The sequence below is a fragment of the Columba livia genome, chromosome 14 (assembly GCF_036013475.1).
Source record: "Columba livia isolate bColLiv1 breed racing homer chromosome 14, bColLiv1.pat.W.v2, whole genome shotgun sequence".
NCBI classification, from domain to species: domain Eukaryota; kingdom Metazoa; phylum Chordata; class Aves; order Columbiformes; family Columbidae; genus Columba; species Columba livia.
In genome coordinates this window covers 10,047,869-10,064,995 of record NC_088615.1, presented here as the reverse complement: position 1 = coordinate 10,064,995, position 17,127 = coordinate 10,047,869, and the positions used below count along the sequence as shown (strand labels likewise).

The 17,127-nt window shown below is 41.7% G+C and overlaps 1 protein-coding gene across 4 annotated transcripts in view; it reads left to right on the top strand.

Annotated features, from left to right (window-relative positions):
- Window positions 1-17,127, top strand: part of C14H5orf24 (chromosome 14 C5orf24 homolog) — a 19,935-nt gene extending 2,808 nt beyond the window's left edge. Inside the window, exons 1-3 of one of the 4 annotated variants that reach the window (XM_065029966.1) lie at window positions 3,914-4,070; window positions 12,471-12,900; window positions 14,753-17,127. In XM_065029966.1, coding sequence (XP_064886038.1) covers window positions 12,474-12,900; window positions 14,753-14,793 — 468 coding nt within the window. In that variant the 5' untranslated portion in view covers window positions 3,914-4,070; window positions 12,471-12,473 and the 3' untranslated portion in view covers window positions 14,794-17,127. Of the gene's footprint in view, window positions 1-3,913; window positions 4,071-4,600; window positions 4,623-12,470; window positions 14,030-14,752 lie in introns of those variants that run through there. The other 3 variants (XM_065029965.1, XM_005503473.4, XM_065029968.1) reach the window with 3 other exon arrangements.

Here is a 17,127-nt window from a genome sequence, read left to right as displayed (position 1 = left end):
GTTAATAGACAACCTGGCTGTCGCTGTGGTGGCCGTTGGTGTGCGAGAGCTGATGTAGCATGTCAAGGTACTCTCTGTGTGCCCGAGTGGGCCAATGAGCAGAGGTTTTGCACTGTGTCCTAGCCAGGAAAACAGGAGATGAGGACTAAATCCAGTGCTCTAGATGGGGGAAAAGAATTCATGGCAAGATGAAAAACACGTGCAATCACAGTTCAGAATTTTACACTACCCTAACTATATTGCACATCGTTGCCACCCTTTGTTTTGTTAACTAAGCAGCTTAAGGCCTACTTTACATTGTTGTGAAAGTTGTAACCAAAGTATAATGAGTGTAGATCACAGCGCGGCACATTCTGTAGCTGTTCCTTGTCCTGGCTGCTTGAGATTTTACTTGTACAATTAAAGCAGTGCAGTCTAGGTAACGTGCATACAGCTGCTAATTGAATAAAAGATTCTGAGGCTCCAAGTGTCATCTGTAGGAGCTTTTCTCACTCAAGTCTTCCAAGTGGAAGACAAAAAATAAAGATTTTTAAGCAAAGCTTTGCTAAAATTCCACAGTTGTTATAGATGAATATAAAGCAAACACCAAAGGCTGGATTTGGTATCTTGCTAAAATAATACCAGAGTGTTAGGGAGAGCAAGTGCATTCTGCTATTTCAGTCCTTCAGATGTGTTTACATTTATAAGAAATGGTGGTTAATTCAGTGAAACTAGGGACAGGGTTACAGTGACAGGTACATGTATCTCTGAGCAGGGAGCCTGCGTAGCTTCCCAGAATTAGTTTTTAATGTTGTGCCATGAACACAAGCCATTGATGGCACATTGCTGAACACCTCTGATAAGAAAACCTTTTCTCAATTTGCCTAAATGTCCTTAAATAGGCTGATGAGGTTTTTCTCAGTGTGCAAGTTGGTATAAAACCAGCCCTTGCCCTGAGTCTGCTCGCAGGGAGTCACTCGTGAAGGTTGCGCGCAGCCCCTTCGCTTTATCCCAGCGTGAGCGCTGGGCTGTGTCTGCGCGTTCCGGCCTCCTCACGTGATGCTCCAGGAATGCACTTTCCTTTGATTATTTTTCTTAACCCAGATCTCTTCCAAATATGGTCTCAGCTTAAACAAGTTTGTGTACTTAGAGCTCAGGCATTTGCAGAAGAAATTCTGGCTTCCAGCTAACTGTGGCTGAAGCAGAGGGGAGTGGAGGCGGAGAGCAACCTAAAAATGTAAAGATAAAAGGCACACAGCTGGACTCAAATTTGTCCCAAAATGTACATTTTGTAAAATGTTTATACAATGCTAGGCAGGAAGATTTGTTTTCATAATTTTAGCTACAGGGGAAACAACTGTTTTTAAATAAATGACCATTAGTCTGAGTGATTGCCACCCAAACATTGCTTCTCTGAGACTTCTCATCTGAAACACATTTAAATATTTTTCTTTAGTCAAAATCAGAGACACAAAATTTTCAAGTTGACCAGAATAAGCAGAGGTAAATTAATTAGTATCTCAGAACTAAGTAGTTCTAGTGTGCTAAGAAATTATTAATAACCTACAGTGGAGTGAGCGTGTGATTCTGAAGTAATTTTATCACAGTATCACAGTATGTTTGGGATTGGAAGTGACCTCAAAAGATCATCTAGTCCAATCCCCCAATATACTTTGGCCATTTTAAGTACAAAGTTCACCTTCACAAACACATTGCTCAGAACAAGAAATGCTACTGGGCAACTGTTCTGAAACTAACTGCCGAGGAAAGAAAACGTTATGCTTTACAAAAATTCTTAATCTTAACTAAAACCTCCGTTTCCTCTGCTTGTGCATGTTAGCAAGCAAGTGACTTTGTAAAAACTATGAATGCTGATAATTCGCAGTGAAAGAGGAGGTTGTGGCAGTTACGGTGCTGAATTCTGGCTTGCTCAGCCAGCTGTGCAGCTGAGGGACAGTGAGAAGCTCCTGTGTTGGCAGAAGGAGAAACTTGTTCTTTTAGGCCCTTCCTCTCCTTGAAAATTTGGATCCACCCATGAGAACTCTGGTGAGGAAGACGGAAAACAGGACTTTGTGATCCAGATGCAGGAAGGGGCAACATTTCATTGTATCTTCTACCTTATGGCTAATGAACATAATTATTTGCTACTGCTAGTGAAAGCCGCCCTTCAGAGAAGGGGGAAGCAGATTCACAGTCCAAGTAACGGCCGTGCGGCAGGCCCTGGGGACAAGCCGCAGACCAATTTGTCTTTTGTTTGTTCCTGTTTTTATTAGCACGGCGAGCAGATGAGGAAACCGGGGCCCTTTGCTACCCGATTAATACTTGAGCACAGTGGGCGCTGGAGTTGGCTCATCTGGACCACGATCCAGAGCAATCACGCAAACCTGGCACCCTCACTGAGGCTTGCGCAGCTCCAAGGTCAAGCGTTTAGGTCTTGCTTTGCCACCCATAGCCCCCAAACAAACCCGATTCAGGTTTCACAGCTTCTTGGGATGGAACCTTCTGCTGCTTCAAATTATAAGATCACTTCTCTCTATTACCTGACCGCTTCTCCATTTTGTTCAGATCACGATTTCTAGCTAAATCAGGAGCCTAAGCCCAGCCTAACTCCCATCACCTCAAGACAAAGACACTAAAAGGAAAATATCAAAGAGGTATCAAACTCTACTGCTTTTGATTGGCAGTGGCTTTCCAACAAGAGCTAAAAAACAGCAGAAAGATGAGGTTTGTAAATAAACTGAATAATTTGCTAAATTAAGCTAAATTAAACACTGGTTTTCCTGCTGCTTTCTTATAATGCAAGTGAGGATTCCTGCATGCATTAGGAAGCACTGGCAAAAAATGAGCCATCGTCTTGGCAGGATGTTTCACAGCAATTTTTGGCCTGAAGAGCTCCAAGTATTATAGAAATGGAATATCACAGGGTTGGAGTACAGCAGCCAGCTCCCCAAACAACAGCAGGAGAGGAAAATATTTAGAAAAAACAGAATTAGCTGTTTTTTTAAAAGCTGCAGGGTTTTTTTTTGCCTGATCTTTCTTGCTTTTTAAGACCTCATCTGAATAATGCAGAAGATCTTTTTCAGATGTCAGTCATGTAGGGACTTACATGTTCATTTAAACCCTAAATTGAAGGTGTATATGCTACTGTTTGTCAGTGGCTCAAGAGTACTAACAGAGTAACTACACTCTATAATGTAGATGGATGAAGTAGGGCAGAATCTTCAGTCATCAACAGTATTTCATTGGAGCAGCTGCTGTAAGACACAAGTGGCTAATGGTGCATGGACTCAGCTCTGAGTTACATTGGAAGTGGCTGCTGTCGTCATTGCGAGAACTAACCTAATACATCATTCTGATACAGCCCTAAAGCTTGGCTATTCTATACTGGATTGCAATATGTGTACTTTTGAGATGGAGGATTCTTCTCCATCCAAATGATAGTCGTGGGAACATCCTGCATTTTCATCAACATCCTTAAACCCTTTATGGTATTTCAAATATAGAGAACATATTCTAGGATGTATTTTACTGTACAAGAAATCAGCGATTTATCCTTCAGAGCCAAATGCAAAGGCAAATGTGGATCATACTCTTCATGAGGTGGAGAACAACAGGAATAATGGACCAGAGCTGGTCCTGCTGCTCAGCAACTCCTCTGCTCCTGGGCCCTGTCACAGACCTCTGGGACTATGGGGATCGTTTGCCCAAAGCTGCTGCACGCCTGCCTGGCGGCCCTGCCTCATCCGGTGCAGGAAAGTGAGGAGCCGCCTCACCGCGCTGTGTCCGCCTCGCACCTCAGCCGGGTACCGGCCCGGCGCCTTCCCGCCCGCAGGACAAAATGGCGGCGGGTCCTCGCCACAGAGCGCCTGAGAGGCGGGAGCAGCCGCCCGCCGGCCCGGCCCCGCCCCGCGCACGCTCGCCGCGCGTCCGCGCGGCGCGTCCCCGCTCGGGAGCGCGCCCCCGCCCTCCCGCCCGCGCCCGCCGCAGCGCCGCTCCCTGCAGCCGCCCGGCGGGGTGTGGGGGAGGCGGCCGCTCGCTCCCACCCACCGCCCGCTCTCCCGCCACCCTGCAAGTCGCCCCGATCTCCTCAGGTAGGTGCAGGTCCGGGGCTGCGTCCCCTGGCCCCTTCCCCGCGCGGTGGGAGGTGGCAGGCGGGCAAGATGGAGACGCGGCCGACGGGGGAGGGGAACAAGCTCCGCTCCCCTCCCCCGCGGGCCACGTCCTGCCCCGCCGCTGAGTGGGGTCCCCCGGTCTCCTCACGGGGGGCTCCGCCTGCGAGCCCTTCCGGGGTGCGGGAGCCGGGCCCCGCAGACGGGGAGCTGTGCCATCGCCACCCCCGTGCCGCTGTGCCCCCCGAGCCGGGCTGTGTCCTGGGCTGAGGGGAGGCGGCCGCAGCCTGGGCCGAGCGGGGCTTTGGGCCGGGCACTATTCCGTGCCAGCCGCAGGAGACAGGTGACACACGAGGCCAGCACCCCGCGGCGGACGCTGAGGCGGCAGGACGGGGCTGCGCCGCCCCTTTGTCCCCTCAGCTGGCCCGGGGCCGCTCCAGGTGGAGCTGGGCCCTCCCAGCCCGGCCTGTCCGCGGTGCGCAGGGATCGGGAACTCCCTTCAGCACCCGCCGCTCTGGAGCGTGGGGACAGCGGGTACGCAGGGGTTTTTACTTGGGACATATTTGTATTAGTGTGGGGGTTCTTAATGCCTGCATACAGGCCATGGCTGTATTTCCTCGGCACACCTACGTAGTGTCTTCATTCACCTGTACCTGGAGAGCCTCTGCTGTGTTCCTTCTATGCCTCTTTGCGTTCTGGCATGGTGCATGTGAATGGTGTATATTCTTGTGGATAATTACGGATAGTTTAGTACATCCTTTTTTGTGCATAGCCCTTCTGGAGTAATTAATTAGTGGGTGGTTGCACCTTTAATTTGTATGCATTTCTCTTGGGATATCGCTCTAACAAAAGTAACAGCTATTTTGATCCATGTGGTTTTTATTTTTGTAAAATGAAAGAGTCAGAGGAACCCTCAGTTAATATATTTCTTAAATGATGGATTATTTCTATTTCAATCTTCAGATGCCACAGTTTCTCTTACAACTCTTTTTTTTTTTTCCGTGTGTGTATCCTTCAGGTTCTAGATACAACCTTAAACGAAAAAAGTCCTGCATGTTTGTCCATTGGCCATTGTTGAATAGATTCAACAAGTGGACTTTGTCTTTCTGCAGTCTAGCATGAGTACACTGCAGTGGCTGCGTTTGGTGTGTTGACAGATGTCTGGAGCTGTTCGCACTAGTCCTGTGGCAGAGAAACACACCGTGGAAGTGCACATCAGGAAGGAGATGTTTGATCCATCTCTTAAGCTTCCAAATCCTGTTGTGGGAGGAGGGTAGGGAAAGAGGAGAGGGAAGGTGAGAACACCCACTGAGATGAATGAGCACCTCTCACCTCTCCGAGCTGTTGTTCTAGACTACAGCGAGGTCTGTTCCCTGGGGAGAAGAGCAAGTGGGTGAGAACACCCACGGAGATGAATAAGCACCTCCAGCTCCTCAAAGCCGATGTTCTAGGCTATGGCAAGGTCTGCTCCTGTTTACCTGGGAATAGCTCCTTGAGGTGAATGGGCAATTTCACAAACACTAATAATCCTTTCTTTATAAAGATCTACCTCTACCTGCTCTGTCATTCATGCACGTATTTGGATTGCCTTGAAGTCTGGTAATTACAGAACCACAGAATAATCAGGGTGCAGTTTCACAACCTTGTTGTTCTAAGCCAGTCTATCTGGCCTGATGACTGCCTTGGTTCTGCACTCCCCCGTTCCCAGCTGTAGGGTTTTTTCCTCAACCGTCATTGCCGTTGCTGTGTTTGGGACTTGTCATACTCTTCATTCAAGTCTTCTAAGTCCATTAAGATGTCAAAAATCATTTTTTTGAGACCTGCTTAGGCTTTTAAGTAACAGGGACCAGGGGGGAGTGAGTCAGTGGCAGCCAGTGAGTAATGTGGCTTAGGCAGACCTGGGACCTCAGTCTGTCTCTTTGCTTCTAATGGAAATGTGTGTTTCTGTTCTTCTCTTGTCTCAATGCCAGACAACTGTTACTTTTCTTTCTTGTTGGATTAGTTTTCACCTGGGTAGGGTCCCCGGTGTTAGTTTGTCCTGCTCTTGCACAACAGTTATTGTTGGCACAAGGAGCAGGAATGTGAGAGGAAAGGGCAAGATCGTCCTGTGGAGAAAAAAAATGTAGATTAAGAGTGGTTTCTATTGATTCTGAAAACAAACTGTCAATTGTGTCAGTGTAACTAGAGGTACATAGTTAATTAAGTTATTGATGTGATCATCCTTAATTTTTGTGAAGCTGTCCTAACCCTTTCAAATGCACCATCATTACATGGTTATATGATCTTAATTTTGGGGTGGGAAGAAGTCAGCTGACATTCTTGCTGATGTTAGCATCTAGTGAAACTCCACCCTTAGATAGGACTTTTTTGTCTTTTTAGGCTAGAGAGCCTAACAGTTAGTTGTTTGTCGGGTTTTGCAATCAAATCATGAATAATCCATAAAAGTTCACAGTTTACTTGGTGCCCTAGCTAGTGCCTGATGATATCTAATCTTTGTGAGAGCAGAGCTGATCTCAGTCTTTAATACAAAGCTGGTGATTGGGCTTTGGAGAGCACTGTTTCTCCAAGAGTGTCTGAGCCAAAAGACTTGAACTCCTGGAGGCACAAGGATGTTCCCAGGTTTCAGTGCTCTGGTGAGGAGCAGTAGTTGCAGCCCCATTGCGAGGGGAGGCTCCCCCTCCACCTGGCACGTCTGGGGAAGAGGAATTTGAAGGGGGTGGGTATATCTGCTCTAAATATCTCTTCTTTCTGTCATTTAAGAAAATTACCCTGGGTCACTGGGGGAAGGACCGTTCTTGTAAGTTGTTGTATTGCTTGGGGAAGTCTTAATTTCTTAGTCTTTTTGCACTAGGAATAATTGAGAAAGAAACTGCTTTCAAAATCATAGAATCATTTTGGTTGGACAAGACTCTCAAGATTGAGTCCAACCATTAACCCAACACTGGCACTAAACAATGTCCCTGAGAACCTCATCCAAACACCTTCTAAACATCTCCAGGGATGGTGACTCCACCACTGGACGGGGTGGCATAAAATAATGTTCTCCAGTTTGCAGTCTCATGTTGTTATGTAGGATCTCTAGTGAGTCACTGCTGTAAAGAAACTGTTGCTCATATTTTGGCTGGTTTTAATGTATTTTACCTAGTGTCAAATGATGAGGAAAAAATGTATTATGCAATCAGCTGTAGAATGTGCTTTGTAAGCACACTTTGAAGAAAGTGGTTATCCACCTTAGTAGATCAGATTTCAAGTTCATGTTCCAGGTGTTACCATGCGTGTTGTGCTACTGACAGGATTTCATACTTAGTATTTATTGTGAAAAAAACAGTTTTAAGTTTTAAAAAATTGGGTAAGGCCCTACTTTAGCAAGAACTAATGTGTAGAAAAAGAGCTGGCAATAAAAAGGACACTTGAAAAGCATTTAAATTGATATTAATTGTTTTCACCAAGTGACGAAAGTATTTCTCCCACCCACTGTCCTAAGAGGGAAAAGCAGAACCAATACCATATCTCTGTTGCAATCTTGAAAGGCAAAATATATGTGCTGATTAAACTCCCCTTGCAAAGAAAATGAGCCCTTTGGTATTCCCCGGGGCCTACAGCCCCTGTGCTGTTGTACGTGGCATAGAGCGTTCTTTATGCAGAGATCTCAAACAGAGCCGGTCCTGTGCTCCACTCCAGCGGTTTTAATTGGTAGAAGTGACATTCAGAGTACTAGTGCAAGCTACAAGAAATAATGCTTGTAGCTGCTTGTGATTTAAAGGAATATGTCATACAGTTTGTATGTGTTGGATGATTGTGAAAATATACTGCTACAGCCTTCTCCTGCTCCATCAATACAGTTGAAGCTATTGCAAGCTCAGTGATGGAAAACTTCAGAAAAATCAGTGGGTTTTATATATTAACCCTCATTAAAAGCAAACTAGTCCCTGTTGGTGATAGGAGGTTACCTTTCCTGATGTTCGTAATTTGAAAAGCTGTGATACAGATGTACTTCCAGTTTTGTTCAACTTTGCTCTGATTCAAGTGTGTTTTACCAGAAGTTGAAAGCACTTGCTGGGTCAGGTCTGTTTTGGTGCTGACCAGGCGTAGTTACAGAAAGCAAGCTGGAGGGGTGAGGCCAGAGCAGTTGCCACCTTCTTATGTTGGAACTGATTATTCTGCTTAATGCAGATAATGGGTCACAGGTCCAGTACTCAGTATAAAATATTTAATGACCAAGTGTCTGTTCCGAGGGGTTTGTGTACTTTCTCTGCTCATCAAAGTTCTTATCTTGTCTACACTGGCAGCTAGATTCTGCCCGTGAAGAAGGCAAAGGGCATGATGTTTGAAATCTAAAGACAGCATCATGTCACAACCCAAAAGGGTGTTTTTATGTAATGTCATTTGAGTAGCTTGGATCCTAAAATTTTGTATAGTGAACAGGACATGAATGGGGATTTTCTGTGTAGTTCAAGCCTAGAGAGAGATGGGTCATACCAGTGGCAGAAGCCTTAGCAGTTGTAAGCTAGAACTCTGCAGTGTGCTAACCTGTATTTAGGGATACGAGGATGCACTCTCTCTGTCCAAAACCTGTAATACCACTGGAATTAAACAAGATTTCTTAAGTGGTTTGCTGCATCTGTATTGCCTAAGTAGGGTTTCTGTTTCATCCCCCAACAGAAGAAAGCAAACAATACCATGCTTGACTGTGAAATACCAAAATTTGTAATGGCAGCCTCATACATTATGTATTAACTGATCAGCCTGACTGTCATCTGAGCAACCCAAAACTTCACACTCACATGGCCAGCGCTAAGGGAGGTTAACTTTGGCAGGTGCTTGGGAGAGTGGCAGTGCAGCCGTGCTTCAAAAGAAGGGGTCCTCACCATGTCCAGAAATCCACAGCAGCAAAGCTCTGCAGGTCCTGGATTGATGGTCCTGTTTCTTTCTTTTTTTCTAGCAGTGGTGGAGATTCTGCACTTCATTGTGTTGGAAGCTCTAGTGCTGCCTCTCTTTTTTCCAAACCTAGCTTATCCAGTCATCTCCCTTCCACAGCGTTGTATAAAAATAAATTACCAGATAGGAAAGGATCCATACAGAAAATCCTCTACATCCACTTTCCAGTAAAAGATATTTTTGAGATATTAACTAAATTTCATTACTACAGTGCCTCATCTTTACTTTTTTACACAGACACTCAGCCAGTCAGTTCAATCAGTTTAGAAACTGGTTTAAGTAAACTGTTGCAAATATCTTTTAGGTATCTGTTGACAGGTTTAAAACAAGGAAGTTCTATTTCTCTGGAAACTTTTGTGGCCGGCTTTATTTGAGAGTGCTAGCACACAAAGTTGTGTGTGTTTGGCTATACAATTAGCTAGAGTATGATTTTTAAGTTGGCATAGCTTTGCATTTTATACTGATTCTCATTTATACTGTATCTCCCTGCCAAGAAACCTGCTTCCACTCTACAGATAGACTCACTGCGTTCTTTTATTCCCTGCTGTAATGTGAAGTAAAATTACAATGGAGATGTCCATGGTAGGGTAATTAAGCTCGATTGCAGATTTCCTTTTATAAATTTTTCACAAAAACATCTTGAATCAAAAAACACAGAGTACGAACTTTGGCTACTACTTGGAATTTTCATGGCTTGATGAAAAATGGTGCAGAGAGGAAAAAAAAAATCCCATTGGCCTTCTTCCATCAAGATTGTGGAGTTTTTTTAAGCTTCCTCCTCTTGTAAGAAATTTTAAACCGTTCCTCATTTGTATGTTTTTCTTCTTTCATCAGTTCCAGTGCTGTTGCCAGATGGAAGGTAAACTGGCATCAGCCAGGTTTTGTATGTAAAGTTTGTGTTTGTCAGGAGCTTTTAGGGTCATTACAGGAGACAAAACACAGGCATATGATGCTGAAGCTCCAACGTTTGCCCATTACAGTGGGATACAGTCACTGTCTTGGGAGTACCTGTGATGGTTCTCCGCATGAAAGATGAATGATGTCTGTAGGACTAATTCCCCTGACAGTAATGAGGAGAAAAAGCAGAGAATTAGAATATAACATAGAGAAGAACGAGTCTGAGCAGTCGTTGGTCTCCTGAGAAAACCCAGGGGCCTTCACTGCATTCAGTGCCTTCTCCCTGCTCTGGTGTGTTCCTCAGACGCTGAGCAGCTGAACTGATCCTTCTTTGTTGAGCTCCGAGTGGCTTTTTGGGGCCAAAGCCAGTACTCCTGCGCTTAAAGTGAGCGCGGAGACAAGAATGCTGCTAACCACTCCAAGTGTCCTCTAGTGTATCCACAAACAGTTGAACAGCCTTTCAGAGCCACTGGGCTTTCTCTCTTGGCAGCAAAAGTACATTAGCAGAGCCCTTATGTTTGCAATTATGTATCATAAAAAATCTCAGGTATTTTTGTGATATTGTGAACCCTATTCTAGTGGGGTTAAAGAAAGGTAACTTTTTTTTTTTTTTTTTTTACTGCTAATAAGCTTAAGCTTCCTTTTTGTTGCTGCACAGGAAAGTCTGGCTGGTCTCTTTGACCTGTAGCTTACTGCCTTTGTTTTTTTGCAAAGAGCAGGCTTGCTAATTATTCTTAGTTGTTCCGTTTGCTAATCAACACCCGCAATAAAAGTGGTTTCACATTTGTTCCACTATAGCCCATTCCACACACCAGAACTGTAGTACTCAGATAATCTCTGCTAGAACCATGTCATGTTTAAACTATATTACTATAATAATTTCACTGTTTGACATAAAACCACATTCATGTATTTGCACAAGAGTAATGCCTACACTGTGATGTGCATTTGACAAGCCAAAGTCAATTGGGTATACAACAGGGAACGTATCCATTATAATGAGAAGAAAAGGGCACAGGGATTTACTCCTGGGTAAATAGACTCTCTGCCCTATGCTTTCTCTGTCTGGGAGGAGACATTCATAACTGCCAAATAAATTCAGTAATCAATGGCAGAATTTATATTGGGTTGCTTTAGGTGATATTCCAGAGCTACTGCAGGGAAAACACAATACATCTTCCAGGCCTATCTACTAGAGCGATTTACCACAGGAAGAAATACTTGTTGTCCTAAGCATGACTGTAGAATGCAGAAATATTTTGATGTGCCAAATATTGATGGGCTTAATCTTGTCTTCAGCATGGCTAAATATTATTATCTTAAACCGAGTATTTGCATCTCATTGTAGAACCAATATAGTTGATGGGTGAAATTATCATTGTGTTGCTCCTTGAGTGGCTTGCTGGCTTCTTATAGTATTGCCACTATGAAGAAATCTGAGGCAGTATCTGTGCAGTTGATGTTTAGAAGCATTATTACTAAAAAAGTTTTAGAATACCAGTAGAATTCTTAATTGTTGTGATTCCGTGCCAGTACATATGTAGCAGAGATTTGATATATGGATATAAGCATAACCTATTTACACAGAAATAGTTGCTTGTAATTATGACGGTGACCATATGTGGTTTCTAGCAGCTGGATGACAGTTTGTCCATTGGAAGCAGGTTCGCCTGCAGTAACGTGCACGTGAGGGTCACCCTGCTGCTGTCCTGAAGATGGGGCTTTGATTCTTGTTTAAAGAAATAAACCTCTGTAAACAGAGCACAGCTCAACTTGGTTTTGTCTAATGAAAAGAGCAGGCTCTGTAAAACAGTTGTTGACATCAATATGCCATGTTTGTTTTCCAGAATATTTGGAGACGTGTGACAACATGCGCATCTGTAATCGGAGTTGTGATGTTTTTCACAAAGTTCCTATGTTAGAGTTGGCATTGCCAGCAATTGGTACCTGCTTTTCTGACTAGAACAGCAGTGGCATTTCTGCAGTCTAGCTTCTTGCACTTTGCAATAGACTCATTTTGTACCTCTCTTTCCCAACTATGGGACCATCATCTTTACTGAATGCCTTACCTGGTTCTTTCTTTCACATTAATTGTGACAAGAAATGACAAAACTGATTAGTGTCTTATTAATTTGCTGCAGTTAAGAAAAAGAAAAAAGAAAAGAAAGAAGAAATCTTTAGGAGCCTGTATTTGCTAAGTTAAGAGAGTATCATCTTTTTCCTTGGCTCACAGGTGATAGGTTAATCTTGCAGCTAGAACAGCTAGAATTTAGATGAGATTCTCTTAGAAGGGTTTTGAAATGGTGGTGGGTGAGTGGATACTGATTATCTTGGTTGCTGTAATCTAATCTTCCTTAATTACACCTATCTGAATAATACATAGTTAAAATTGTCATTTTTAGATATGTTTAAAGGTTACTGTGTTTTACAAAAAATAGACAAAGTAGTTTCAACTAATTTTAAGAAACAGAGGTAGCTTTTGTCACTTGTGGAATGCTGTAGTATTCTTATATATTGATACATATTTGCCTCTCTTATTTTTGATAGAAAATGATGCACCCGGTTGCCAGCAGCAATCCAGCTTACTGTGGGACCGGCAAGAGTTCTTGCCTTAACGAAGACAACGTGAGAGCTGCCGATCAGTTTGACTTGTACGCTACACAGCAAAGCAAATATAGCCACGCAGTCAGCCACAAACCGATTGCGTGCCAGAGACAAGATGCGTTGAACGAATCGCACTTGCAGACCACAAGTGGCAGGAATATAGAGACAAAAGATGAACTGAAGAAAAAGAAAAACCTCAACCGATCTGGTAAACGTGGAAGGCCATCAGGGACCACCAAATCAGCAGGGTACCGAACCAGCACAGGTCGACCCCTGGGGACCACCAAAGCAGCTGGATTTAAGACAAGTCCAGGCAGACCCTTGGGTACAACTAAAGCAGCAGGATACAAAGTCAGCCCAGGCAGACCTCCAGGTAGCATTAAAGCTCTATCACGGCTTGCAAATCTCAATTATACTTGTGACGGTGCAGCTTTTCCCTATCCTATGGTGCATAACAGAGGAGTACATGCTGCTGGTGAAACTAGTAGCAAAATGAAACAGCCTAATGAATGAAAGGAGCGAATTAGTAACTCCTTACTAATCCACTTTACTCTGAGTTTTGGCATGTTTCTTGCATTTTGTTGTAGTGTTTGCCTAAGTCTGAATTTCTAGATTTTCTTTTTATTCAAATAATACCATAGCCTACAGGTGCAATTTGGTAACTTTTAAAGCAATGTTGAGGAGGCACTGGTTTAAAGGGGCTTTTGTTGACTTTAAATCATAATTTATAAGGAAGTCTGAAGTGATGCGTGTACCTTGGTGTTGATACTTAAATAATGTCCATGTCCCTAGTTTTACATGCAATTTCTAGTAAATCTAGTTGTGTGGTCATGCATTATATAATTAAAATAAAGAGGACAGAATTAGCTGGCTATTTGTTCATGATGTGACCTGTCCCACAGTAAGGAACATAGCCAGAGGAGTTCTTACTTGATAAGAAAAATTGATGAAGCAGCAAGTTACATTTTCCACTTCTGCAAGAGCTTCTACAGACCTCAAGTAGATACTTAAAAAACGAAGAAAGAAACTCAAGCGCTTTTTTTAAAGTGCTGATTTCAGGTGGCTTTTGTTTCCGGAGTTGTAGCAGTAAGACAATTTCAACTAGTGCTCCCAAAATATTTTTGAAAATATTAAAGAAAACTGAGCATTTGTACAACACATTACAGCTTCACAGCACCTTATTAATACAAGCTAATTTGCCTTTAGGTGATAGCTGTTCTTTTAGTTCTGCTGTTACAGGATTCTGCTGTGTGATTTTGAAATGCCTAATAGTACCTATACCAAACCACATGTAATTCTTTGAAATTTGAAATATTTTATAAGAAATTAAGAACTGTTCATTGTAGTTATGCACTTGGTTAATATTAAACAGTATGTTCTTAAATCTGTAAATAGGTATTTACACTCTTTTTTGCCTTTAAAATCTGTGTTTAGGTGGCGACAGTTTAATAGCTTTTAAAGTATTAATCTATAATGTTTACAAATTAAACTTTTTAAATAGATGCTGTTGCCAAGTTTTCAGACTTAGTTTTGCCAGATATTCCTGGAAATAGAGTTATTTAGTTGTTTGACACTTATACTATATTTAAGTTATGGAAGCTTATATATCTACCAAAGGACACCGTTTTCATGATTAATAAAAGCAAACTGTATAGCTGGTGCAAACAGGATGCAGTTTACTGCACTGCCAGACCCCAGATACAAAGTCATTCATCTATGCACACAAGCTGAGAAAAAATGTTGCTGGTTAACTATAAATACCTTTCTTGACTCAAACGAAAACCTTTCCTCCTTCTAAAAGAAATGTTCCATTTTTCAGCTATGTTTAGTGAGGTTTTTTTAAGTGTGAGAGAGTGTGTGTGTGTGTGTAAAATACTTTCATCTAGACTTCAAAATGTTGCATATTGTTTGTTCTAAATTCGTTTTACTGGAATTAAAGCGTTTTTTTTTTCGTCTGCAAGTAAGTTTACATTTAAGTTGTTTCACTTATAACATGGTGTTACGATAAGTTTGTAGCTTCAGATATCTGGTGGGGGGGATATATAGAGTTTGCAGATTTGGGGAAGCAGAAAAATTTGGGTTAATTGAGCTTGTGCTGAATGAGTAATGATGCTGATAATTTTTGTTAACATAAATGCTATTCTGGCCTGCTGTCATTTTGATGAGAACTCTTGATTTCAGTGATGACAACTTAAGAAACAGATGTTTCATACCTTTTTTATCAGGAAAAAAGCAGCAAGCCTTCAGGTGTTCCAGTGATGCCTAACACATATTGAGCTGGACTTTATGCTGTACTTTACAATAGGTGTGTTGAATTGTTTTGGGGGAACTGTGTATGCACTGGCAACTAAGACAATGAACCTCAACGGCTCCTTAGTCGATAGATGAACTAACGGCAGCTAAACTGCTACTAAAAATAGTTTCTTCATGCTGAAGCTATGACATCCAGTTTTATGTTCTGTTCCTCAACAAACTCGCGAATCTGAAATTTAGCAATCTTTCTCAGAACGATGTAACTTCCGACCCATGCAAAATGCTAACGTGAGTAAATTCACCCTCAGGATCTGTGTTGTATTGGCTGTTTTTAATCAGATGATTTTTCAAAAAAAGACTGCTTTAAGTTCTTTCCTGAACTCAGCTGGGAAAGCCGTCCTCTTCAGCTGAATGGAGTAACTGCACCTCGCTGCAAGGAACAACACGTGTTGCATGTCACCGCTGTACCTTGGAGAAACTCCACGTCTTACCTCCTCCTTGATCCTCTTCGCTCCTGTTTTGTTTCTCACTTTTGCATCTACTCGATGGTGCTGTGCCGTGTGTCAGGAGATAATGCAGATGTATTGCCGTTCTGCTAGTATAATGAATTTTGTATCGAGTATGCTGATGAACTAATGAAATCATCTAAGCAGTTTCTGTTCATTACCATGTTTATTGATTAGATCAGATGGAATATAATCCCAGAAAAAACAAACAAACAAAACACAAACAATTAACGTTGTCAATTGTGAAATTATGAACATAAAGTAGAAAAGTGTTCTGAGAGTCTGTAACGGGCTGCTTGGCACTCTAGTTTTAGTTAGGAGACCAGAAATGCACTGCTGAGCATTTCCTAATTCTGGTTTATTTGATATCTGACTACAGCTTCCTGGTGCCGTGCAGTGAGGGGAAGAAAAAAGAAGAGATTCAAAATGAACTAGAAATGAAATTTTCAAATACTTCTGCTTTTCCTATGTATAATCTGCAGAATACATTGTACTCTTTTTCAACACTTTTCTTTCCGTGAGAAACACTGAAACAGCATGCTAATGCCTAAACTTTCTTAGTATCAATGGGAAAACTGGTCTTTTCCCCCCATAGTATGAAAACATTACTTGCAAGGTAAATTGCTTATTTTATGTATCATAATTCAGCTATTCATAAACTAGGGTCACTGTTGTGTGTTAACACTGTTTGGAAGATCTACATGTCAAGTTTGTTTTTTAATAATTTCTTTTAATTATCAAGTTTCTAACATCTTATTTATACATAAATAAAATGTATTAGCTTGCTATTATTCCTTAATGATGCTATACAGTTCACTGTTTAATATACATATAATAACTGCTATTCAGTTTCTGATTAAATTTACTTAAACTTTAAAACCAAATAATTTTTCTATTATAAAGTCTTGCACTGGACATATTTAAGATGCTAGCACCCTATTTTGGCAGAAAAAAACTCAGATACCATCAGAAGTGGCTGACTTTGATATCAAAGGTAGTATTTTTAAAATCAGCAGTTAGCTTTGTCACTAAAGCAATGTTTTTTATATCTTGGATTTAGTATCAAGAGCCATTAAAGATCTCTGTTCTGAATGAATATATTTTATTTTGTCTGAAAGATCTTAAGAGTTCAGTCAGGACGAAACCAAGCCTTGTCAGTGAAAAGTGATGTGTCTGTGAAAAGAATTACTTGGAACTACAATACACAGAGTACACAGATACAGTACAATACACAGATGAGAATTTAACTCCCTCCCCCATTTTTGAAGAGCTTTAAAAGGCAGAGCAATGTGAAGTCATTTGTCCGATGGTTTCATTAGCTGTAACTCTGCTATTCTTTGTTATGTGTGTAATAATGTTTCACGCTATCCTTAGAGTTGACAATTAAAACAGTTGATAACAATCATAAATACTTTGAACTGCAGACTTCATTTCTGACCACAGAAGTTTATTCTTTTCTATTTTAATGCATATATTTTAACACTGCTTAAATATATTTATGAATTTAGTAGAGACTAGACCTTTCTCCTTGTGATTTTTTTTTTCCAAATAGATAAATCTGTATTCTGAAATTTGAACCACTTTCTGATACTTTAATCTTTCATCATTGGCTTTTCCACAGGTTTACTTTGCAGGAAACAGTAATCTGTTAAATAACTAGTATCAGCACCCAGTCCTCTGCTGTAAAAAGCCTGATTAGATACTGTGTATGTTTTTATGTCCATGAACTTGAGCTACTCGTGTGCAATTATGTGTATGGGAATGGAGTAGTGTTCATGATCTGTATTTACATCATCATATGGATGTATATTTATTAATAAAGTTAATACTTTAAAACCTAA